The sequence below is a fragment of the Arachis hypogaea genome, chromosome 19, assembly GCF_003086295.3.
Source record: "Arachis hypogaea cultivar Tifrunner chromosome 19, arahy.Tifrunner.gnm2.J5K5, whole genome shotgun sequence".
In the NCBI taxonomy this organism is placed as follows: Eukaryota; Viridiplantae; Streptophyta; class Magnoliopsida; order Fabales; family Fabaceae; genus Arachis; species Arachis hypogaea.
Window position 1 is genome coordinate 50346779 of NC_092054.1, and position 26565 is coordinate 50373343.

The window sequence follows — 26565 nt, forward strand, 5'->3', positions numbered from 1 at the left end:
CCATGGAGGTTCAGCATCTCCTAAATCTTTAACCAATTCTTCTTCTTCGATAATTTCAGCTTCCTCTACTTGTTCCAGTACAAAATCATGCTCTTTACTACCCATTGGAGTTTCTAGTATCTCTTTCATGCTGCGTTCTTCATTAGATTGCCCACAAGAAGCCATGGGGGTTCCTTGAGAGTCCGAACATCAGGAAGGTAGTCAATTTATCGCTTGATTCAATTGGTGAAGTGTGGCATGAAATTTTTCAAATGTTTTCTTGAGTTGCTCCCTTGATTCTTGGGGTGATGGATATGGACATGGTGCATTGGGAAGTGGTGGTTCTTTGGAGTAATTGGGTTGGAATTGGGGTGGATAAGGGTTGGGATCATATGGAGGTGAATGTTGGTAGGGAGCTTGTGAGTATGGTGGTTCATAGTTATGTTGAGGAGGTGGTTCATAGGCATATTATGGGGCTTGTCGGTAATTACAAGGGGGTCCACCATATCTATCATCTTGGTATGCACCTCGGAATGGTTTCTGACTATAGTATTTTGGTGGGTGATGGTTGTCATGAAAGGGTCCACCATAACTATTGTCTCGACATGCATTGTTGAATGGTCGTTGTCCATGGTAGTTTGGAAGGTGTTGTTGCCTAAAGGGTTGATCAGATCCTCGTGGCTCCATCCATCTCTGATTGTTTTGACCTTGATGCATGTTCCTGTTATAGCTTCCATTCCTTTCAACATTATTGGAACCAAACTCAAAGCAACGGGGGTGAGAACTCATAGCAACTAATAAAAATAAAAAAAAACAAAAATCAAATCAAATAAACAAGAAAAATAAAATATTTACAATAACCAATAATAAGGCACACGTTTGCAATTTCCCGGCAACGGCGCCATTTTTTTGACGAACTGATTTCTGCTAATTTAGAATTTTATAAAATTAATTGTGTTGCAAGTATAGTTTCTAAACTAATAGTAATCCTTTCGTACAAAAGTTTTATTTGTCACTTAAGCAAACCCAATAAAATTTATAACCGAAGTATTTAAACCTCGGGGCGTCTTCTCAAGGAATTGCAGGGAGGTATGATTTATTATTCGTTATGGAAAAAGTATATTTTTGGGTTTTTTTAATGTATAAGATAAAAAGCAAGAATAGTAAATGGCAAGAAAGTAAATTGTAAGGAATTAATTTAAATAAATAATAAAACTCTTGGCAAGGTATAAGAAATTAAAGTCCTATCCTAGTTATCCTTATCATGTGTGATGAGAATTAGATTCTGCTCCCACTTAAATTAACCCTTGCTAAACAAAGGAGAGTCAAGTGGACTAATTAATTTGATCCTCAAGTCCTAGTCAACTCCTATGGAAAGACTAGATTTATTGGAGTACAAATTAACCAGCAGAGAATTCCAATTTCAACCAACAGTTGAGTTTGATAACTACAGTATTGCTAATTACTTAACCAAAGCCAAAAGGGGAAAATAAATCTAAATTGAATTGAAAGCATCATAAATAAAACAATCATTAATCTGAAATACCTCAAATTGCATTTAAACATAAATTCAAATCCTAACATGGAAAGTTTATAAATCAATAATGAAAAGATAAATGACAATTAAAGTAATGGAATAAATAAAAGTAGAAAATAAACTAAAGGAATATTGAACCTGTGATTGAAGAGATCATAGCTTAAACATAATAGAAATCCTATATCCTAATCCTAAAAGAGAGGAGAGAACCTCTCTCTCTAAAACTACATCTAATCCTAAAATTATCTATATTCTATCACTAAGTTGTTCTGTTGTTTGATTCCTTCATTCTCTGGCTTATATTCTGTGTTTCTGACTTGGATTTGGGCCGAAAAAGGGTCCAGAAATCGCTGGGGGCGTTTTCTGTAGATTCTTGTACGTGGCGTCTGTCACGCGTTCGCGTGAGTCACGCATTCGCGTGGCCTGGGAGTTTTTCTTGTCACGCATACGCGTCAGTCACGCGTTCGCGTCAATTACGTTCTGCTAAAGGCGCGCGTTCGCGTCATCCACGCGTACGCGTCGATGCCATTTCGCGCTAGGCACGCATTTGCGTCGTCCATGCATTCGTGTCGCTGCCCTTTTCTTCAAAACTCCATTTTTGTGTTTTCCTTCCATTTTTGTATGTTTCCTTTCTGTCCTTTAAGCCAATCCTGCCCTATGAGACCTGAAAATACTTAACACACAAATCACGGCATCGAATGGTAATAAAGGATAATTAAAATTAATATTTTTAAAGCATAGAAACATGTTCACATATATCATAAAAAAGGAAGGAATAGTAAAACCATGTAATTTATATGAATAAGTAGGTGAAGAATTGATAAAAACACTCAATTTGAGCACAAATTATATCATAAAATATGGGTTTATCAGGTGACCTAAAAGGGTCTGTGGTCACGGTTTTGGGGGTGACCTAAAGGGGTCTTTGGTCACGATTTTGGGGGTGGTCCAAAAGGGTCTATGGTCACAATTTTAGGGGTGACCTAAAGGTGTCTATGGTCACGGTTTTTCAGAAGGGTGACCTAAAAGGGTCTGTGGTCACGATTTTAGGGGGTGACCTGGTCATGGTTTTTTACAGTGACCAAAAAATGTCTATGGTCACGGTTTTATGAGGAGTGACCTAAAAGGGTCTATGGTCACGATTTTGGGGGTGACCTAAAAGGGTTTATGGTCACGATTTTGGGGGTGACCTAAAGAGGTCTATGGTCAGTTTTAATAATTTGAGTTTAAATTAATTAAGATTTTTATGTATTTTTTATAATTTTAAATATTTTATCTTTTTAAAATTTAAAAATTTTAATAATTAAAAACTAATAATAATTTTATATGATTTATTTTAAATATTGAAATTTTAAATTTAATTTTATAAATAAAAAATTAAGTTGGATACTATTAATTTTAAATTAAAAAAAGATTTCAAAACTTAATAATGTAAAAAATAATTTAATAACTTAATAATGGAAGTGTTATATAATTAATTTTAAGAAATTTTTATTATGAATAAATTATGGTTTATTTTATTAAATTGACTTTTTAGAGATTAATTTATTAGGAATGATTAAATGTATTTTTGTAAATAGTTTAGATTTAAGTCAATTAATATTTATGTACAACTTTTATTTTAATTAGTTATCTTATATAAATTAAAATTAAAGTTATGATGAAAAAATAATGAAAGGTCATATAATTTAATTTAGGTAATTGATATTTCGAGTTTAACCATATTTTATAAAATGTGATTAGTATGTTTACTTTATAATTTAAATTAAAAATAATTATTTGAACTCAATGATATCTTGATAAATGAAATTTTATGTGTTTCGAAAATAATCTTCACAGTATTATATTTAAATTCTAAATTATTATTTTATCTCAAATATTTTATAAAATTGTTATATTACTCATGTATATTTTACCCTAGTCCTAAAATTTCTAATAAAAACCCTAATATCCCAAATTTTCCAATTTACTACCCTAAATCTCTAAACACACGCTAACAACACTCAGTAAGTGAGGGAGAAAGGGGAAACAGAGAAGGGAGAAGGGGGAGCTCGAGGAAGAAGAGGGAAAGAGAGGAGGGGATGACGCGGCTGGGTCCTTACCGCCGTCACCGTTGTCATTGAGGCGCCAGAGGAGAGAGAGATTTACTTTGCAGAGGCGTTGAGGGAGACAGACGTGACGCGAGGAAGAGGAGCTTGTCTTCGTTGCCGCCGTCGCCATGCCTTGCCGCCGCTGCCGTTGATGGAAAACTCCACCGTCGTTGGGAGGAACCAAACAGGGAGAGGAGGTCACCGTTGATGCTACCGCAGAAAGGAAGGAAGCAACGTATGTGAGGAAGTGATGCAACAGAGGAGGAGCCGTTCCTCTGCCGCCACTGAAATTCCTTGTCGCTGCCGGAATTCATGGTGAGTTAATCGTGCCTAGCTACCATAATCACCAACCTCTGAACCTTATTTGCTCTGTAACAACCCTGCGCTTGCTTCTGATGTTCTTGACTATGTTGGGTTTCCTGGAATTATCACGGTTGAAGCTTCTCACCAGAGAAGACAAGTTGTTGCGCCATCCTTTTCATTCTGACATCGATTCTCCCGTTCAAAACCCTGTAACGCTTTCACTCTTGTTCTGTTTAGCATTGTTTCTCTGTTATATTTTTATTTCAATTACGGTAGCCAATATCTTTGTTTTAGTACTGCTGTGTTCTACTGGAAATATCAAAATTGTTGCTGCTAGTGTGATCATAGTTGGTGCCGCTGTCTCTACCCCGGTTACGTTGGAATTGTCCCTGCTACTGCCACGATTGGGGATAAAGGGACTTTTTGCATTAAATTATGCGATTGCTTCATCGAGGTAGGGAGTTTAATTTAAACGATTTTAATTTAAGAATGCCCACAAGGTTTATTGAGTAATTGCAAATGGGTTTAATTGTTGTGAATAATTGATTGACTATATAGATGTTGAATATGATTGAGCTTGTTGATTTTATGAGATTGATTGGTTATGTGTGAATTATGAATTGTTGATAAATGATTGCTGAGAGTGCTGAATCTTGATGTTATTAGTTGATTGTTGTTGAGCTAGTTATTAGATATATTATAATGGTGGTGGGCTTGGTTGGTGTTTGTTTGAAATTGATTTTGAGAGGAATTGAAGGTTGAATCTTGAAATATTAAACTTTTGTAGGCATTGTGATTATGAATAGAATATGTACCAAAAACCAAGTAATAAGAGCTTATGACTATTCAAGCTATTAGTATATGTTGGTGGCTTTTAACCGAATTTTGAGTTTTGGCCTCTAACCGAATTTTAATTTTTTTTTTAGATTTCTAGTGGCTTTTGAAGGTTATGGCTGCTGCTACAACTGCGAGAACTTTTTGATAGACACAGTAGCTAAATTGCTTAACTAAGTTGGTATTTATTTATCTAGTTGTATTTTTATTGTTATTAAACTTTATTGAAAGCCCGTGTCACCGTTGCCGCAGAAGCCCGCAGTTGGAGGAAGCTCGTGTCGCCGTCTTTCTCACCGTTGCCAGAGAAGCCCGAGGAGACGGGGAGACAGAACACGAAAGATGCCATCCGCGTCACTTCTTTGTGTATTTTGTTCCGTCTTTTGCGCGCTGATTCCCTTTTGTTGGTTTTCTGTGGTTGTCAAAGTTCAAACCTTTCTCTGATTTGGATGGATCTAGTTCCAGTTTCTCAGAATTTGGTCTTTTGGGGTGTCGAGGATACTTGAATGTCACTGATTCTACCTCAAAGGTTTCTTCTTTTGTTCATTCTTCAATTGACGGAATAGCTTCTGGATTTTTGTTTTTTCTTTTTTGTCGTTTGTTTGATTTATGCTATTTTGGTTTCACTGGAAATACAAAAAGGGGGTTTCTGTTATCTTTGAAGGAAAATTGATTGGGGGTGTTCTACTATTCTCAGTTGAGGGTTGACTATTGTCAATTTACCTTCAAAAAGAGTGGTTTGAGTTGAAGTTAATTAATTAACTTCTATTCAAAGGTAGGTACAACAGCTTTGATAATCCCTTAGAATCATATGACACAAAAATAAAAGTTTCATTAATGGTATACTTTTAATAAACTTTACAATTTTGTGATCATATTTTTGTTGACTTGCTGTGTTCTATGGTGCATACCGAACAAAAAGCTCAAAGTATTGCTTTAGAATTACTTTTGGTTGATTAAATCGTACAATTAGTTACAAAATATCATATTAAATTCATTGTAGATCCTATACTAACTCTTTCTAATATGAAATTGTTTGCTGCCATGTGCTTACTATGTATAGTTTGGTTGATATAATTAGATCTTTAGAATTACTTTTGGTTGATTAAATTGTTTGCTGCTGAACATATCACTGAGCTTTAGTTTTGAAAGGCAGAATGGAGATGTACCCCCAAGTGAGTTAAATACTTCTGCAATAAATAATTCATGTCAATGCTATTTCCTGTGCTTGCCAAATTGGTTTTGTTGATAAATAGTTGTTGAGTTTCTTTGGTAATATATATTGTATCTCTTTAAGTACTTTATATTGTTTTATGATGTGTCATATACTATGATGTGGATGTGTATTGTATAGTGTGTACTAGCTATTATATGTGTGATGTATATATATTTTAATGATATGTTCTTTTTTCCTAAGTTGAAGAAGAATAAATGTAGGTGTTTATATCTAATGTGACTTTACTTTGCATGTTAGTGAAGCAGGTGCTGAGCTTTCAAATGGTAAAGTGGCTGAAACAAAAAGTTCTCGAGCGTTGAGAAGAAAGAATAGTAATACCAGAAATAATCTATCCTGGCAGAGTCTAAGTTGTATTACTCTCACGCATGTGGAACAATTCTGTTAATAGTGTCTACTTAGTGTTAGTGTATATATCACTGTATAAAACTAAGATTGAGACAAGTGTATTCAGTCAACTATATTGATATGTTAGCTGGTTACTTTAATTATAACTTATCTTAATTGTTGATTATCATTTTTTATTTTTAGATTTATTTTGTGATTATCATCATTTTGGGATGTGATTATGCTTTAAAAAAAATTAAATCTCATAAAACAAAATAGACTATGGTCACGGTAAAAACCGTGACCATAGATAAGGCTATGGTCACGGTTTTGTGGGGTGACCATAGATAAGTTATGGTCACGGTGAAAAATTGTGACCATAGATAAGGCTATGGTCACGGTTTTAAGGTGGGGTGACCATAGAGGCTATGGTCACGGCGAAAAACCGTGACCATAGATAGGGCTATGGTCACGGTTTTAAGGAGGGGTGACCATAGAGGCTATGGTCACGGTTTTAAGTGGGGTAACCATAGATAAGGCTATGGTTACGGTTTTAAGGTGGGGTGACCATAGAGCTATGGTCACGGCAAAAACCGTGACCATAGATATGGCTATGGTCACGGTTTTAAGAAGGGGTAACCATAGAGTCTATGGTCACGGTGAAAACCGTGACCATAGATAAGGCTATGGTCACGGTTTTAAGGAGGGTGGACCATAGAGACTATGGTCACGATGAAAACCGTGACCATAGATAAGGCTGTGGTCACGGTTTTTACGCGCGACCATAGATTAACCTATGGCCACGGTGAAAAAACGTGGTCTAAAGTGTCAGAATTTAAAAATTGAAACCGTGATCATAGAAACCATGACCATAGATAAAAAAATCATGATCATAGACCTATGGCCACGAGAGAATAGATCACGGTAAAAAACCATAACCATAGATCTATGATCACCCTTTTTACTAGATATGGTCACGATTTTTTTACCGTGAGTCCGTGACCATAGACTTTTTTTTTTGTAGTGTTTATTATCATTAGTATTGTTGTTGTTGTTGTTGTATACGTATTTAATAAATTAAAAAGGTAATTAATAAACAGTTTACACCATTAGATATACTGTGTTAATTTCTTGGTAAACAAGTGCAAGTTGGAAGGGTAATAAACAATTATTTGAGTGTAGATCAGCATCTAGATTAAGATATTCTCGTGGCTTGTCGTTTTGTAATCAACACTATCGCTGTGTGCATTGTTGTTTTAACTTTTAAAGCTTTTAAATTAATTTATTTTATTTATTAATTATATTATATGTTTATAAAAAAATATTTATTAACTAACTACTATATATAAAAATATATATATTTGATATTTCATAAAATTTTTTTATTATATTATTTAAAAAAATTTAATTATTAATTTATTATAAATTTAATTTTTATTATGACATACTTGATTATTTTAGTAACTTATTATTTAACTAAAAAATATAAATTAATATATACAAATACATAATAAATAGTTTAGTAAATTTTTAATAATGTGTAAATAATATTTTTATTTATCTATAAATTGGGATTTCAAATTACATTATTCATGATCGTATAAAAGAAGAAGTATCTTTATGCCAAATAATAATTACTTTCATACTAATCATCCTGTAATAATATAATTATATAAAGAACGAAAATTTTCATTGGATATATATAGATCAGATAGAATAGAATATTTTACTCTACCAATAATACAACATTTTACACTACCAAAGTTTAACTCAAAAATTTTGTTTGCAATATTATTTAGTTAATTCTTTAAATGAATTATTGCTATATATTAATAAAAAATATTTTAAAGTGTTATTTACTTAGATGTTTATATGTTTAATTTATAACTTTTAAATTGAAAAATAATTGAACCAAATACTTTTGTTGATGCAATTAAATATTTTTGTATCTTTTAAACTAAGAGTTTAATTTTGATACACTAACAATGTAAAATATTTTACGCAGTCGTACAATCACATTCGTTCTTTTAAATGAACATTCACGTTTTCAATATAAAAATTAGTTATTTTTATTAATGTGACGTTATATAATTAAATACACATGTAAAACTATTTTATATTAATAGTGCATCAAAATTAAGTTCTTAAACTATATATCAACATATATTAATAACTGCATCTACCTATTATATGTGTGTATAACTTTTCTTTTCTATATTGATATTTCACGGTTGATGAAAACAAAATTCTTTTGTATATAATATATTTATAATAATAATAAAATAATACATGACAACCTCGTGGGGAAGCTGCTATTACGTCCATTGTCCAACTTGGACTCATCACAAATCCGCCAATGATTTGCTTCCAAGTACAAAAACAATCTACCAACCTTCCATTAAATCACATTACCAACTTCCCTTTGCAGCTCTACATCCAGGAGTGCTCGAGGAGTCGAGGTAGTTTTTTAATCCATTTTGAACTAAAAATAATTCCATTTGAAGTAATTTATTATGATTTAAATTTGATTGGTGTATTTAGTTTTTAAAAATATAAAAATTACATATTTTAGTTTAAAAATAGTAAAACACGTTAACGTGATAAAGTAAAAAATTTTACATTCCAAAATATTTATTAAGTAATAATAATTCATAAAAAATAAAAATGTGTAATATATTAAATATATTATAAATAACATTTTATGTTTGGTAATAAAATACTAACATTATATCACACTTCTCTTTTTGAATTGGATTGGTTTTGATAGATAGATTTAAAATTTGATCCAATTTGTTGAATTTATTAAAAATGGGATCCAATTAAATTCATATCAGTGTTGTTTTGATTGGTTTTATCATTTGAATTGTATTATTAGACAAGCAATTTTATTTGAATTAGTTTGGATATCTGTGTACAACCTATATGGTGTTAGACTGTTAGTATAAAAACGAATATTAGACAAACATTTAATATGTGTTCAAATTCTTTTTATATCTATTAATTAAATGGTTATCTAAAAAATTAATTAGAAGATAATTAATGTAAAAATACTTACATATTATGAAATATTGTTCTTCTATTATTTATTAGCATTTAATTTTAATACATTTTCTGTGTAAAATAATTTTTTATATATATCTTATTATTCAATTACGCAATTTTATATCAACAAAAATAATTAATTTTTATATTGACTACATTAATGATCTTTCAAAAGAATCAATGTCATTGTATAACTATATAAAATATTTTATATTATCAAAACATCAAAATTAAACTCTGATCTATTTATTTCTTTTGTTCTAACTTTGAGATTTTCTTCAAACTCAAACTCCCCACAGTAAAATAGGTTCTACCATACCTCCAACTTGCCAAATATGAACTCCTCTAAGTTTTTTTTTTTTTATTTTCTGTTTAGATTAGGTAATTGTTTTAAAAAAATTTCTATTTGGATAAGGAAATTTTTAATAAATTGGGCCAACTGATTTAAAACAGATTAGGTAATTTAGGTTTATAATGAATTGATGCAATAAATTGGGGGAATTGATTTATAATTGATTAATTAGATAATTTAAGTTTTTAATTGATATCTTTTTTATAATCACAATTGAATGTCTCAATCTTAAAATGTAAGACCCAGAATATTTGAAAAGTCTTATTATGATCAAGCCTCAAATCTTACAGTTATTTATAGCCTTAATTTCAGAGATTATTTTATTAAAGATAATTAAGGCAAGTTTTGATTTATTGGATTTGAGATAAGTTATGATTATTATCCAATTTTATAATTATTGGATTATTTTCTATATTTCAGGTATAAGGCTAATAGTTATGAAACAATAAGGATTTTATATGATTTGGATTAGATAAGTAATATTTTAAATATTAATACTGCTACTTTGGAAAAATAAAGGGGTTTAATTATATTATTTCTAATTATTTTGATTGGGACATTTTATGGAAAATCATTTGTGCAATTGATGAGCAAATAGTATTTTTATAGATATTATTGTTGGGTTTAAATTGGGTTTCAATTACTATATTATTCCCAATTTTAGGTAAAATTACCATAATGCCCCTAACCCTAATTTTGCCACACCTATCCCCAAAAACAATTCTCATTCACGCTGCGCAGTTACCAGCCTTCCTTCATCCTCCTTCTGCGCAGCACACACCCTTGGAAATGGAAGGAAAGCTTGTCACCGCCGCCACCCACATCCCTTCTCATACCCCCACTCTCAGTTTTCATTAGTCAGCCCACATACTGAACAAACACACGACCCACACCCACGAGACATTGTTGGCCGAGTGGAGAAGTGGAAGCACGGCGCCGGCGGGTGTCACTGCCGCCGCGCCGCCGTGTTGCATCAGGGAGGGCGAGTGAGCGAGCAAACAGACACGAGAGGGAGAGGATCGCGCCGCCACGGTCGTCCAGGAGAAGCCGCCGCCACTCCCGCCACGAGCTTGCCATCGCGGTGAGGACTGAACGCCTTCGAGGTTCCCGCCGCCACCTTGAAGCCGCGTCGTTGTCGCTGCTGGGGTCCCCTCCGTCGCCGTCCTTGGCGGCTCATGAACAGAGAGCACACGCGCGGGGTGGAGGGAGGTGCTGCTGTCGCCGCCGTCGTTCGTGCCTCCTCCCGCCGCCAGATCTGCCCACTGAACCCCAGAGCTCCCTATCGCCTCTGCCATCTGGCACCGCGCCGGACCGCCACGCATGAGGAGCCAGACTGTCGCTGCCCTTCCCGTCACAGAAGAGAGAGCCCAAAAGAGAGAGAGGTCGCGCGATGATGGAGGGTGGTTCCACCACCCTTGCTGCCGTGCCGTCAGAATCTTCCGCCATGGCCGCCGGTCTCCTAGCTGCTGCTGTGGTTGGGGGTCTGCTGTGTATGGTCGCCGGAAAACTTTTCTGCCACCGGAGCTACCCTGAAACACCATCGGAGTCTGACAGCGCCGCTGCCGGAGTTCTGAGGCCACCGGAACCACTGCTAGAGGTTCTGGCTACTTCTGCCGTCGCTGGAAAAGTTGCCGGTAAGGGTTTCATTTGTGGTTTCTGTCATTTTGGGTTTCGAGAAGATTTTGATGCTGCGTGGTTATTATAGTTGACCTACCGGAGCTTTTGGCCGCTACCGGAGCTGTTGCCGGGTCGGTCCGGAATCGCAGCTGCTTCATTTTGTTGTTTCGGTGAGTAATTATGTTTCGAAATCCTGCGTTAGTGTCACGTACGTGTGTTAAAGCCTTTACGATATTAATGTTCTTAAGATTTAGTAACTGAGGTTGCTTGTCGCAAATTAGAGCTGTTTGTGCTGCTGCGGAAATGTGTGGGGCTGTGCTTTGAAGCTGCCTTTGATTTCGGGTTGAGGCGGAAAGGACTCTGTGAGACCTTTGGGTTATAGATTTGCGTTTTGAGGTAGGGGCGCTTTCCGAAAACTATAGTTTATTATTGGAATTATTACATATGGATACTGATGTGAGATATGGTGTATTTAGTGATTGTATCGGCATTATGTATTATTTGATTGACTTGAATGTTTATGAATGTTGGTTTGGCTGAGTTGTTGTGCGGCTTTGTGAAATGTAATGTTTTGAAGCTGATTCTTTAAATATTTGAAATCTGAGTTTAATCCGTTGAGGATTGATTTGAATTGAATTGATTATTTTGATGATGTGAAAGATAGAATACCCTTGAAATTCAGCCTGGGTTGCTTTAATTGATTTGGTTTTGATAAATTATTTATTGTTGAACCGATTCTTTAAAGCTTTGGAAATGAATTAAATCGGTTGATATTGAGTTGACTTTGAAATGGTTTTCTCGAGATATGCCACTGAGGCGACTGTTGGAATTTAGCTTGCTTTGAATTGGTTTCTGGTTTTGAGCTGTTGAAAAGGAATGAGGAACGGTTTAGTTGGGACCCGAACCGGGTGGCAAAAGTCCAAGTTTTAGGGGAGGTGCTGCCGAAATTTCTATAGAATCTTAGTCTTGTTTGAAAGGTTATTTAAAAGGTTTGGATTTGAGAAATTGTATTATTTGATTTATTAAGAGGATATTTATGCTTTCCAGCCTAATTTATTTGATGAACCTTATACGTTGAGTTCGGCTTACTTAGAACTGAACTATTTTTACTGTTTGAATCACTGAAGGAAATAATGATGCTCTAATATTGATTTCAATATAAAAAGGAGTTTTTAGTGATTTTTAAAGGAACATAGACTTTTGATTGAGTAATCAAGTTTGAGGCATTTTGGAAGAGTTGGAAAAATGGGTTCCAAAAAGAAATCTGAAAGTGGTTTGATTCAAATGAACCGGTTCCGTTTCAAATGAGTTGATTTTTGGACCGGGTTGGAACTTGTGATTTTGTATGGTTCGGCTTCATAATAAATTCAATTTTATTTACTTGAACCGAGAATCTATGATTTTAAGAGTTTCAATGAATTTTAAGGAATTGATGTAAGTTGACCTTCCCCTAAAGACTTGGGACTCTGCCGAAAAACTTTTGTTATGAAATTCCACCGCTGGGTGGGTGATTTTGGATACTTTGAAATAAATCCTTAACTTGCCATGGTTTTGGAAGTTTTAGAAAGAGAATGCCGAGAGTGGCTTTGTTTTAAAAAGGGAACTCACTTTGAGTAAAAGTGGCTTGTGAGCCTGAGATGATTTGAGAAATGAGATCTTTAAAGCCAAGGCTGAAAAGAGTTGAAATTTGATTTCAAAGTGAAATGAATTGAGAAAATGATTTATGGCTTAAATGCCGGTTTCATGAATTTGATTATTTTGAATGTGGAAGTGTTGTTTTGTTGTGAGCCGGAATGGCTGTGTATGATTATACATATTGATTGGTTCTGGATTGAACCGTGAGCCGAATGGCTGAGATGGATGTTGATCCATGATTGAGAATGAAAGCATTTATGCTGAGATATTGATAAGTTGTGATGTTGCACTTCCACTATTGGAGATGAGGGTTTCCCTGGGTAGTAGCAATGGCTAGCCACCATGTGCTCCAGGTTGAGACTCGAATCTCTGTTAACCCAATGTCGTAAGTGTGGCCGGGCACTGTGAAAGGCCCGGATGAGCTCGCCCCCATAAATATTCACCAGTGATGGTGATGGATAAATATTCACCAGTGAGGGTGATGGATATGGATCATGATTATGATCAAGTTTATGATGAGTATAACTCGAGTTGGGGATGCACGACAGAGGGACAGTCCAATGGTTAGCTACCAGGACTTGTCGGGTTGGCTCTATAACCGACAGATGATATCATCAGCCACTAGGGACAGGCATGCATCATATGCATTTGTGTGACATTGGTTGGGTGTGCATATTATACTTGGTTTGCCTATGTGATTAATTGCTAACTGTTTTACTTGTAATAACTGTTTGTTTGTGCTTGAACTTCCTATCTGTGTTTGCATCTGGGACACTGTTGGATTGTGGTGATTGGTTGCTGGTTGGATTGTTTGGGCCTAGGGCCGTGGTTGGAATAAGATGAACTGATGGTTGATTTCGGTTTTGTGTTTCTGGTTTGGAATAAAATATGAAAGGCTACTTTGGTTCAGCATAGATAAACCGTTTTGAAAGGCTTTTGAGTTTTTGAGAATTGAACTGTTCCTCTTTCAGAAAAGATTTCCGATTCCTCTTTTATTGTAAACCGTTGTTTTTGAAAAGAGGCATAAGACGGTTATTAATCACTGGTGCGATTATCTTCATGTATCCTATTACAGTAATTCCCAAAAACCCCCTACTGAGAACCCTTTCGAGGATGATGTTCTCACCCCCCCTACATTTTTCCCCTTTCATGATATGGGCGCAGAAGTTACGAAGAGCTTATTTAATTGTTGTTGTGATGCTCTATATTATTTTAGTTATGGTTTATTGTACCCTCGCCTTTATCTTGATATAATCTGTAAGAGGGATAGGAATTGTATTGGATTATGTTTGTAATATTATTTATATATATTTATGTATATATATGGATGTACTCTTTATGAGTTGTTGTAAGTTGAATGGTATTTATGGATGTACGTTATCAAACGAAAGTATCTTTGGGAGCGGTATTGCGGTTTAAAGTTTCAAACAGGCTCATATTTTAGTATTAAATAGTATAAGTGTCGTCGTAATGTCCAAGCTATCAGAGTCGCGCAGCCGGAAGTGCGAGCTTTGGTAGTTAGGGTGTTACATTATGGTATCAGAGCAGTTCTTCCTGTAGAGCCTGAGGAATGGACTGACTATGCTTCGGTTGCATACTCTGAGTGTTTGTCATGTATTAGGTCTTGTCGAAAGACGAGAATTAGAGCTTTATGCACATGACGGTCTATTGATTAACGCTGTTAGTCTTGCATTGCATAATTCTTGCTATTAAGTTTGGCCGGCTTAATACTAGTGAATTATGTATATGAAAGCACTAGTGGGTTATCATAGATGAAATCCGAGTTTTGAGTAAAGCGAATCGCGGGTTTTGGGAACGTTAGAAACTATTTCTCGAGGCTATTCAGTTGTGTCTTGAATTCTGTTCGAGTCAACCTGTTCTTTCATGTCCTAACTTGAAGTTCTGGTTTTCTAATTCTTTTGAAAGGTAGTTTGATTTTTCCAGCCATATTTTTCCGTTCATATGCATTCTTGTTTGATCTTAATTGCATATGCTTGTTTGCGGTCCTTGTTGCACCTGTCTTCCTCTGTTTGAGTTCTTCTTGATTCAAGTATTCTTTGATATAGTCTTGAACTTCTCTTAATGTGTTGTGACTTTTAACTTCGGGTTCTGTGTTCATTCTTAGAGAACTTGTTGATTCAGTTTTTCTCTTATTTGACAGTGATTACAGCTAATTTTGAGATTTTTATAAAAATTGCTGTTGATTGGATACATACTTATCTATATATGAACTTTGAAGATTTCTTATACAGTTTAACAATTATTTACTCCTAATACCTCGACTGTACTTTTACTGGTTTATAGAACTGCACATACTTAAAATACAAGTTGACTTTCTAGAAACTTTACTATAGTTCCAATGGACATCTTCATTTGATTATGTATTTGGTTATTCTTCAAGATCCCGGAAAGAAAGAATTTTTCGCTTTTACTTAGGTTGAGTTTCGTGTGGTAAACTTCACTTAATTCATTTTGATTGGAGTTTGATTTAGCATACTACATGGTTTATGCCATTGTTGTTCTTTTGAAAATGTTGGACTCATAGCTTTCTTCCTATGAACGGACTAAATTCTCTATTAAACCTTTCATCTCTATGAATGTCATACTTGACTTTATTTTTAACTAATCTTTTACATTTTGTGAACATTACCATTGATCTTAGTTTTTCTTCTCTGGTGAATCTCATTCTTATATGAGTCAGTTTGATTCGTTTTAAATTAGTGCATCGTTTATTCTCTTATTATCTCTACAAGAGTTTTTAGTCAAAGGTTTATCCTTGAGAAATTACTAATGATTGGGTTGTCTTTTCCTATAACTTTTGTATTCTTTTGAATCAATTTGAAAGCTTGTTTAATGACTCATGCCAAGTGAATCTTGTTTGAACTATCTTGGTTTAAGATCCTTTCTTGCAAGGCTTGACTCCTTTTTAGTACCTCTTAAACTTCTTGAATGTTCTCCTGAGATGGTGATTTTAAGAACACTTTTGGAGTCTTGTTTTGAACCTTTTAAAGAAGTCTCGAATTCTCTTTGACGAAATATTAAACGGGATTTATTTTCTGTTGTTTGATTGAGATTAAAACCATTGTCCAATTTTGACGAAATTAATTTAAAGTTGGCATGCGCCATTTTAAATGAAGTTTTGGAAAGCTTCCTTGTTTAGTGGAAACCGGTTTGTTTGTAACACACCACTTATTTCCTTACCAGATTGTGTGCAAATTTTTACCTTGGAATTTTTTTTCTAAAAGAAGTTTAATTTTCTCTTTCATCCTTGCTATGAATGTTATACACGCTTGTTTGAATATGAACTTTGAGAATTTTTGAACGAGCCTTTGATTTCTCTCCCGAGTTTTATGAACTGCTTTGGTTAAGTTGTGCATCTAATTATCTTTCTAAAATATTTGAAGAAATATTTTAGCTTTTAGCCAAACCCGTGTGCACCTTGTTTTTAGAACTCGACAAAATCTATTTCAACATGAACTTGCATTAAAGCAAAGCCACGATTATGCTTTTATTACTCTCTGGAAGGATGTTGTTAATTAACCTTTCTTTTAGACTGCGAGGTGATTTTCCTGCAAGTTTTCGATTCTTTTAAGAACAATGTATTCAGAAGTATTTTTAATCATGCCCTTGAGTTTTGTGAGCTTTGCCTTGGGTTTGAGATATTCTCTTTTGTAAACCTCATACTTCATCGACTCAGTTTGAGTTTGTTTCAAGCTGATGCGCTGGTTATCTTCTTGTTGATCTTATTGAACTTCTTTGATCTAAGGGTTATCTTTGAAGTTGTCAATTGAATTATGTCTAGCAAACTTTATGGCTTGAACATCCATGTTTACCTGGGATTGGATATATTCTTTCAAATCTATGACTATTGTCTTTGACATCCGTCTCTCCTTTCTAAGATCTCATATTCTTCTGAGTAGACTCGAGAATTGTTTTGATATCACGTGCGACTTGTAGACGTAGTAACGCGATACGTTAGTTCTTTAAGACGTGATGGGTATACGGAAGTTGAAGCGGTAGGTGTGCAACGTTATGAGTTGTGAGCGTTTTGTTCCTTGCGAACGGGTTTGTGGTTGTCAGGCTTGTAATCAAATTTGGGGTTTGTAAAGTGCTTGATGGAGTTGGAAAGTTGAAACTTTGAGGTTGATATGAGATTAGTGTGCGGATATTGAGCACCTTGTTTTAACTCTGTCCTGTTTTATAGCCTTTGATGCCTTGCCCTACTATCACATGATTGACCCATGTTATCTTTTGCATTGAGCCTACCTTGTAACGTTTGCTTTGCAATCACACTCCTACCTTTACATCCTTATGCTTATGACAATCAAAGTATTTGAAAATCGTATATATGATTATATTTTGAGATATTTTTGCTTCTTCCTTAAATGTGTTCAAGGGTGAACTGTTATGGAATTTCTTTTATTTTGTATCAATTTTCGAGGGCGAAAATTTTTATAAGGTGGGTAGAATGTAAGACCCAGAATATTTGAAAAGTCTTATTATGATCAAGCCTCAAATCTTACAGTTATTTATAGCCTTAATTTCAGAGATTATTTTATTAAAGATAATTAAGGCAAGTTTTGATTTATTGGATTTGAGATAAGTTATGATTATTATCCAATTTTATAATTATTGGATTATTTTCTATATTTCAGGTATAAGGCTAATAGTTATGAAACAATAAGGATTTTATATGATTTGGATTAGATAAGTAATATTTTAAATATTAATACTGCTACTTTGGAAAAATAAAGGGGTTTAATTATATTATTTCTAATTATTTTGATTGGGACATTTTATGGAAAATCATTTGTGCAATTGATGAGCAAATAGTATTTTTATAGATATTATTGTTGAGTTTAAATTGGGTTTCAATTACTATATTATTCCCAATTTTAGGTAAAATTACCATAATGCCCCTAACCCTAATTTTGCCACACCTATCCCCAAAAACAATTCTCATTCACGCTGCGCAGTTACCAGCCTTCCTTCATCCTCCTTCTGCGCAGCACACACCCTTGGAAATGGAAGGAAAGCTTGTCACCGCCGCCACCCACATCCCCTCTCATACCCCCACTCTCAGTTTTCATTAGTCAGCCCACATACTGAACAAACACACGACCCACACCCACGAGACATTGTTGGCCGAGTGGAGAAGTGGAAGCACGGCGCCGGCGGGTGTCACTGCCGCCGCGCCGCCGTGTTGCATCAGGGAGGGCGAGTGAGCGAGCAAACAGACACGAGAGGGAGAGGATCGCGCCGCCACGGTCGTCCAGGAGAAGCCGCCGCCACTCCCGCCACGAGCTTGCCATCGCGGTGAGGACTGAACGCCTTCGAGGTTCCCGCCGCCACCTTGAAGCCGCGTCGTTGTCGCTGCTGGGGTCCCCTCCGTCGCCGTCCTTGGCGGCTCATGAACAGAGAGCACACGCGCGGGGTGGAGGGAGGTGCTGCTGTCGCCGCCGTCGTTCGTGCCTCCTCCCGCCGCCAGATCTGCCCACTGAACCCCAGAGCTCCCTATCGCCTCTGCCATCTGGCACCGCGCCGGACCGCCACGCATGAGGAGCCAGACTGTCGCTGCCCTTCCCGTCACAGAAGAGAGAGCCCAAAAGAGAGAGAGGTCGCGCGATGATGGAGGGTGGTTCCACCACCCTTGCTGCCGTGCCGTCAGAATCTTCCGCCATGGCCGCCGGTCTCCTAGCTGCTGCTGTGGTTGGGGGTCTGCTGTGTATGGTCGCCGGAAAACTTTTCTGCCACCGGAGCTACCCTGAAACACCATCGGAGTCTGACAGCGCCGCTGCCGGAGTTCTGAGGCCACCGGAACCACTGCTAGAGGTTCTGGCTACTTCTGCCGTCGCCGGAAAAGTTGCCGGTAAGGGTTTCATTTGTGGTTTCTGTCATTTTGGGTTTCGAGAAGATTTTGATGCTGCGTGGTTATTATAGTTGACCTACCGGAGCTTTTGGCCGCTACCGGAGCTATTGCCGGGTCGGTCCGGAATCGCAGCTGCTTCATTTTGTTGTTTCGGTGAGTAATTATGTTTCGAAATCCTGCGTTAGTGTCACGTACGTGTGTTAAAGCCTTTACGATATTAATGTTCTTAAGATTTAGTAACTGAGGTTGCTTGTCGCAAATTAGAGCTGTTTGTGCTGCTGCGGAAATGTGTGGGGCTGTGCTTTGAAGCTGCCTTTGATTTCGGGTTGAGGCGGAAAGGACTCTGTGAGACCTTTGGGTTATAGATTTGCGTTTTGAGGTAGGGGCGCTTTCCGAAAACTATAGTTTATTATTGGAATTATTACATATGGATACTGATGTGAGATATGGTGTATTTAGTGATTGTATCGGCATTATGTATTATTTGATTGACTCGAATGTTTATGAATGTTGGTTTGGCTGAGTTGTTGTGCGGCTTTGTGAAATGTAATGTTTTGAAGCTGATTCTTTAAATATTTGAAATCTGAGTTTAATCCGTTGAGGATTGATTTGAATTGAATTGATTATTTTGATGATGTGAAAGATAGAATACCCTTGAAATTCAGCCTGGGTTGCTTTAATTGATTTGGTTTTGATAAATTATTTATTGTTGAACCGATTCTTTAAAGCTTTGGAAATGAATTAAATCGGTTGATATTGAGTTGACTTTGAAATGGTTTTCTCGAGATATGCCACTGAGGCGACTGTTGGAATTTAGCTTGCTTTGAATTGGTTTCTGGTTTTGAGCTGTTGAAAAGGAATGAGGAACGGTTTAGTTGGGACCCGAACCGGGTGGCAAAAGTCCAAGTTTTAGGGGAGGTGCTGCCGAAATTTCTATAGAATCTTAGTCTTGTTTGAAAGGTTATTTAAAAGGTTTGGATTTGAGAAATTGTATTATTTGATTTATTAAGAGGATATTTATGCTTTCCAGCCTAATTTATTTGATGAACCTTATACGTTGAGTTCGGCTTACTTAGAACTGAACTATTTTTACTGTTTGAATCACTGAAGGAAATAATGATGCTCTAATATTGATTTCAATATAAAAAGGAGTTTTTAGTGATTTTTAAAGGAACATAGACTTTTGATTGAGTAATCAAGTTTGAGGCATTTTGGAAGAGTTGGAAAAATGGGTTCCAAAAAGAAATCTGAAAGTGGTTTGATTCAAATGAACCGGTTCCGTTTCAAATGAGTTGATTTTTGGACCGGGTTGGAACTTGTGATTTTGTATGGTTCGGCTTCATAATAAATTCAATTTTATTTACTTGAACCGAGAATCTATGATTTTAAGAGTTTCAATGAATTTTAAGGAATTGATGTAAGTTGACCTTCCCCTAAAGACTTGGGACTCTGCCGAAAAACTTTTGTTATGAAATTCCACCGCTGGGTGGGTGATTTTGGATACTTTGAAATAAATCCTTAACTTGCCATGGTTTTGGAAGTTTTAGAAAGAGAATGCCGAGAGTGGCTTTGTTTTAAAAAGGGAACTCACTTTGAGTAAAAGTGGCTTGTGAGCCTGAGATGATTTGAGAAATGAGATCTTTAAAGCCAAGGCTGAAAAGAGTTGAAATTTGATTTCAAAGTGAAATGAATTGAGAAAATGATTTATGGCTTAAATGCCGGTTTCATGAATTTGATTATTTTGAATGTGGAAGTGTTGTTTTGTTGTGAGCCGGAATGGCTGTGTATGATTATACATATTGATTGGTTCTGGATTGAACCGTGAGCCGAATGGCTGAGATGGATGTTGATCCATGATTGAGAATGAAAGCATTTATGCTGAGATATTGATAAGTTGTGATGTTGCACTTCCACTATTGGAGATGAGGGTTTCCCTGGGTAGTAGCAATGGCTAGCCACCATGTGCTCCAGGTTGAGACTCGAATCTCTGTTAACCCAATGTCGTAAGTGTGGCCGGGCACTGTGAAAGGCCCGGATGAGCTCGCCCCCATAAATATTCACCAGTGATGGTGATGGATAAATATTCACCAGTGAGGGTGATGGATATGGATCATGATTATGATCAAGTTTATGATGAGTATAACTCGAGTTGGGGATGCACGACAGAGGGACAGTCCAATGGTTAGCTACCAGGACTTGTCGGGTTGGCTCTATAACCGACAGATGATATCATCAGCCACTAGGGACAGGCATGCATCATATGCATTTGTGTGACATTGGTTGGGTGTGCATATTATACTTGGTTTGCCTATGTGATTAATTGCTAACTGTTTTACTTGTAATAACTGTTTGTTTGTGCTTGAACTTCCTATCTGTGTTTGCATCTGGGACACTGTTGGATTGTGGTGATTGGTTGCTGGTTGGATTGTTTGGGCCTAGGGCCGTGGTTGGAATAAGATGAACTGATGGTTGATTTCGGTTTTGTGTTTCTGGTTTGGAATAAAATATGAAAGGCTACTTTGGTTCAGCATAGATAAACCGTTTTGAAAGGCTTTTGAGTTTTTGAGAATTGAACTGTTCCTCTTTCAGAAAAGATTTCCGATTCCTCTTTTATTGTAAACCGTTGTTTTTGAAAAGAGGCATAAGACGGTTATTAATCACTGGTGCGATTATCTTCATGTATCCTATTACAGTAATTCCCAAAAACCCCCTACTGAGAACCCTTTCGAGGATGATGTTCTCACCCCCCTACATTTTTCCCCTTTCATGATATGGGCGCAGAAGTTACGAAGAGCTTATTTAATTGTTGTTGTGATGCTATATATTATTTTAGTTATGGTTTATTGTACCCTCGCCTTTATCTTGATATAATCTGTAAGAGGGATAGGAATTGTATTGGATTATGTTTGTAATATTATTTATATATATTTATGTATATATATGGATGTACTCTTTATGAGTTGTTGTAAGTTGAATGGTATTTATGGATGTACGTTATCGAACGAAAGTATCTTTGGGAGCGGTATTGCGGTTTAAAGTTTCAAACAGGCTCATATTTTAGTATTACATAGTATAAGTGTCGTCGTAATGTCCAAGCTATCAGAGTCGCGCAGCCGGAAGTGCGAGCTTTGGTAGTTAGGGTGTTACATAAAAAATTTTTACTTAACAAAATTAAGGTTAAATTATAACATGCATGATAGATACAATAGTTTTGATATTGAAGAATAGTCAAACAGCAGGGGTCATGATAGATATACTAGTTGATGCTGAATTAGGACAAACAGAATTAGTTAGTTTGTGATCAATCTATTAGTTAGTTGGTTGTAATTAAGTATATGTCAATTAGTTAGTTAGTGGTTAGTGTAGCTTGTGACAGTTGTAACTCCTCTACTATAAATAGTTAGAGCTAAGCTATTATTGTTGATTTTAGAACTCACTTTACTAATATACTTCAAATTCAACAAGAACCTTCTTGTTTTTCTCTGCTCGCACTCTTTCTTCTTTCTTGAACTATTTCCTACTCCCTCTCTTGCTTGAGCCTGGTACCTTTCATGGTATCAGAGCTTTCTTTCATTCAATTCAATGGCAAGCGAAAGTCAGAGATCTGAACACTCAATGAATCAGTTGAACACAGCTCCAAATTTTACCTCTTTCCCAATTTCAATGAAACTCGACGATGACAACTTCTTGCAGTAGAAAGACCAGGCTGAATCAACTATTGAGAGCCACAATTTGCTTCACCACATTACCAGAGAAGGAATCCCGCTGAGGCTTGATGAATCAGAAAATGTAACGCTAGAGTTTGCTGCATGGAGGAGGCAAGATGCGCTTCTTAAATCTTGGTTTCTTGCTTCAATGACCAAGTCGTTCACCACTCGAATGGTAGGATGCATTTATTCGTATGATGTAACACCCTAACTACCAAAGCTCACGCTTCCGGCTGCGCAACTCTGATAGCTCGGACATTACAACGACACTTATACTATTTAATACTAAAATATGAGCATGTTTAAAACTTTAAACCGCAATACTGCTCCCAAAAATACTTTCGTTCGATAACGTACATCCATAGATACCATCCAACTTACAAAATTCATAAAGAGTACATCCATATATATATATATATATATAAATAATATTACAAGCATTACCCAATACAATTCCTATCCCTCTTACAGAATATATCAAGATAGAGGCGAGGGTACAATAAACCATAACTAGAACAATACAGAGCATCTCAACAACAACAAATAAACTCTTCGTAACTTCTGCGCCCATATCCTGAAAGGGGAAAATGTAGGGGGGTGAGAACATCATCCTCGAAAGGGTTCTCAGTAGAGGGTTTTTGGGAATTACTATAATAGGATACGTGAAGATAAACCGTACTAGTGATTAATAACCGTCTTATGCCTCCTTTTCAAAAACAACGGTTTACAATAAAACCGTTCAATTCTCAAAAACTCAAAAGCCTTTCAAAACGGTTTATCTATGCGGAATCAAAATAGCCTTTCATATTTTATTCCAAACCAGAAACACAAAACCGAAATTAACCATCGATTCATCTCATTCCAACCACGGCCCTAGGCCCAAACAAATCCAACCAACAACCAATCACCACAGCCCAACAGAGTCCCAGTAGCAAACACAAATAGGAATATGCAAGCACAAACAAACAGTTATTGCAAGTAGAACAATTAGCAGTTAATTACAAGTAGTCACAAAGGCAAACCAAGTACAATATGCACACCCAAACAATGTCACATAGATGCATATGATGCATGCTTGTCCCTAGTGGCTGATGATATCATCTGTCGGTTACGAAGCCAACCCGACGTGTTCGGTAGCTAACCCGGACACAGTCTCTCTGTTGCGCATTATTATCATTAGAGGGTATCTGCGCCTTGTCGCCATTAGAGGGTATCTGCGCCCTGTTGCCATTAGAGGGTATCTGCGCTCTATCGCCATTAGAGGGTATCGGTGCCCTGTCACCCTTACAACCAGAGAGAAAACACAACCACACTCACATACAACATTCATTTCAAGCATCCGGCTTAAATTCATAATTCATAGTCAGCCATACGGCCCATAACTCATTCGGCAATCAGCCATAAATCAATATCATACATAGCCATTCCGGCTCACAGTTCAATCCAGAACCAGCCAATATTCATAAATCATACACAGCCATTCCGGCTCACAATAAAATAGCACTTCCACCATTCAACATCATTAAATTCATAAAATCGGCACTTAAGCCATAAATCATTTTTCTCAATTCATTTCACTTTGAAATCGAGTTTCAACTCTTTTCAGCCTTGGCTTTAAAGTTCTCATTTCTCAAATCATCTCAGGCTCATAAGCCACTTTTACTCAAGGTAAATTCCCCTTTGAAAACAATGCCACTCTCGGCATCCTCTTTCCAAACTTTCATAAGCATGACAAGTTAAAGATTTATTTGAAAGATTCAAAATCATCCATCCAACAATGAGATTTTATAACAAAAGTTCCTTGGCAGAGTCCCAAGTATTTAGGGGAGAATAACATAACTCATTTCGCCAAATTCATTTAAAATCGTTAAAATCTTGACTTTCCGATTTGAGTAATAAAATAGGATCTAAGCCAAACCGAGTCACGTAATCATTTACTTCTTTCAAAGCCAGTTCCTTTACTTAGGCAAAACCAACTTCAACCCCCATGATAAATTCTAAAGCATTTCAACTGTTCAAAATTGCCTTAGTCTTGCCAGAATTCAAAATTCAAAGAGTACTTAAAACCTTTCTCAAAACATTTCAAAATGAAACTCGTCAATAGACTTTCAGGTCCTTTCAAAATCATTAAAACTTCTTTAATTGAAACCCCCAAGTCAAATTCAAAGGCATAAACCCTTTTCACATTCAAACAGCTTTAAAACACAAGTTTCATCTAAATAACTTTCTCCTGAAAGAGATACAATGCCTTTCTTAAGAAGCAAGACTAAATCAAAATTTCCTCTTTACTAACTCATTTCGAAAGCATGAATCATCCTTTTCTTGATAATTCAAATAAAATAGTAGAAGTCTTTAACTCATCATTTGCCCGACAACATTTCAATAAAGACTCGGATTTTATAGAAATTTCGACAGCACCTCCCCTAAAACTTGGACTTTGCCACCCGGTTCGGGTCCCAATTAAACCATCTCACAATCCTTTTCAATAGTCCAAATTTCAAAATCAGTCCAAGGCAAGCCAAAATCCAACAATCATCTCAATTCCATATTTCAAGAAAACCTTTTCAAGAATCAAATCATTATCAGCTGAATAAACTCATTTCTAAAGTTTCAAAGAAACGGCTCAGTAACAATCATTTATCAATAACCAGATCATTTAAAGCAAGCCAGGCTGAATTCAAGCGTGTATTCTCTTTTTCATATTCTCAAGAAAATCAACTCAACTCAAATCAATTCCCAACGGATTAAATTCGATCTCAAAGTTTTAAAAGAATCAATTTCAAAAGCATTTCGTTTCACAAAGCCACACAACAGTCGAGTCAAACAAACACCCATAATCATACAAAACAACCAAACAATACATAGGACTGATACAATCACCAAATACACATCCTCACATCAGTACCCATATGTAATAATTTCAATATACAAAATATAGTTTTCGGAAAGCGCCCCTACCTCAAAACGCAATTCCATAACCCAAACGCCTCACAGAGTCCTTTCCGCCTCAACCCGAACTGACGGCAACCAAAACCTCAGCTCCAAGCCACTTTTGCAACAGTCTCAACAACTCTAATCGCAACATACAACAACCGAAACTCAATCTTATAGCAATTAACGCCATAAACCTCAGCGTGAGATTACAGAACAGTAACGAAAGGGCTTTCAAATCGAAACGCTTACCGAACCGAAGAAGGAACGGCTGAACCGAAACAGCGGCGGTCTCTGAGCCGGTTCAGCGGTAACTCAGCAGCCACCTCAAGCGGCAGCGGCGACAAATTCCGATCACGACAACTGGAACCAACACGCAGTGACTATAATATCCTCGGAATTCAAAAAGGACAGAAACCACAATTAAAACCCTTACCGGCAAACTTTTCCAGCGACGGCAGCAGGGTCTCAAGTGGCAGAAACTCAGCCTGGAGCTCCGGCGGTGATCCCGGAAGCCACATAACCACTCCCGGCGGTCAGAAACACAGAGGCGCAGCTTACCCCTCCGACAGCAACACCTACGGCGGCCTGAACCCTTTTCCAGCGGCGGTGAGACCTCTAACAGCGCCGGCGCGGCTGACTCTGCTCCATAGCACAACGGCGCCTGGCCCTTCCCCCACCGCGAACTCTCTGCCTCTCGCTATCCTTCGTGGCGGCTCTGGTGGCCGTTCCTGACGGCGATGGCAGTAGGGGTGGCAGAACAAACCACCATCGCGCCTCATCCTCCCCGCAACCTCCTTCTCTCTCCTCGAAGCTCGACGGCGGCATCAATCCAAGGCGACGGCGATAGCACACGGCGACGCAGCTCTGCGCGGTGGGTCGCGCTCCTCCTTGCGTGACAGAGGCGCAACTGCTGGCTCCAGGAACGGGACGAAGACGCGGTGACCCCGACGGCGACTGGGCGCAGCCCGCGGCTCCATGGGTGGCGGCGATGCCGTGAGCTCCCCTTCTTCTCTCCTCTACCGCGTGGCTTCTTCCCCCTTACTCGGTTCTGGTCCCCGTGATGGCAGCGAGCGGCGAGCAGCTCGGTGGTGACGGTGAGGCCCGCCGG

The 26565-nt window shown here is 37.0% G+C and overlaps 1 protein-coding gene and 1 long non-coding RNA gene across 4 annotated transcripts; both read left to right on the forward strand.

Annotated features, from left to right (window-relative positions):
- The first annotated feature begins 3508 nt into the window (after positions 1 to 3508).
- LOC140181839 (uncharacterized) lies at positions 3509 to 6485 on the forward strand. 2 transcript variants are annotated; one of them, XR_011877366.1, is made up of 3 exons: positions 3509 to 4118; positions 4204 to 4363; positions 6215 to 6485. It is a non-coding gene; the product is annotated as an uncharacterized lncRNA (long non-coding RNA). The 2 variants fall into 2 exon arrangements; XR_011877365.1 differs by having other exon boundaries at positions 3509 to 4363.
- A 3900-nt stretch (positions 6486 to 10385) lies between these two features.
- LOC112776679 (uncharacterized) lies at positions 10386 to 22814 on the forward strand. Of its 2 annotated transcripts, none has more exons than XR_011877689.1 (3): positions 10386 to 11482; positions 11594 to 18969; positions 19081 to 22814. XR_011877689.1 is itself a non-coding variant. In XM_025820906.3 (3 exons), exons 1-3 carry the CDS (start codon positions 11086 to 11088, stop codon positions 11634 to 11636), a joined length of 369 nt encoding a protein of 122 aa, XP_025676691.1. In that variant the 5' UTR covers positions 10415 to 11085; the 3' UTR covers positions 11637 to 11948. The 2 variants fall into 2 exon arrangements, 1 of the variants encoding a protein (XP_025676691.1); XM_025820906.3 differs by lacking the exon at positions 19081 to 22814 and having other exon boundaries at positions 10415 to 11329; positions 11401 to 11482; positions 11594 to 11948.
- The last annotated feature ends 3751 nt before the right edge of the window (positions 22815 to 26565 follow it).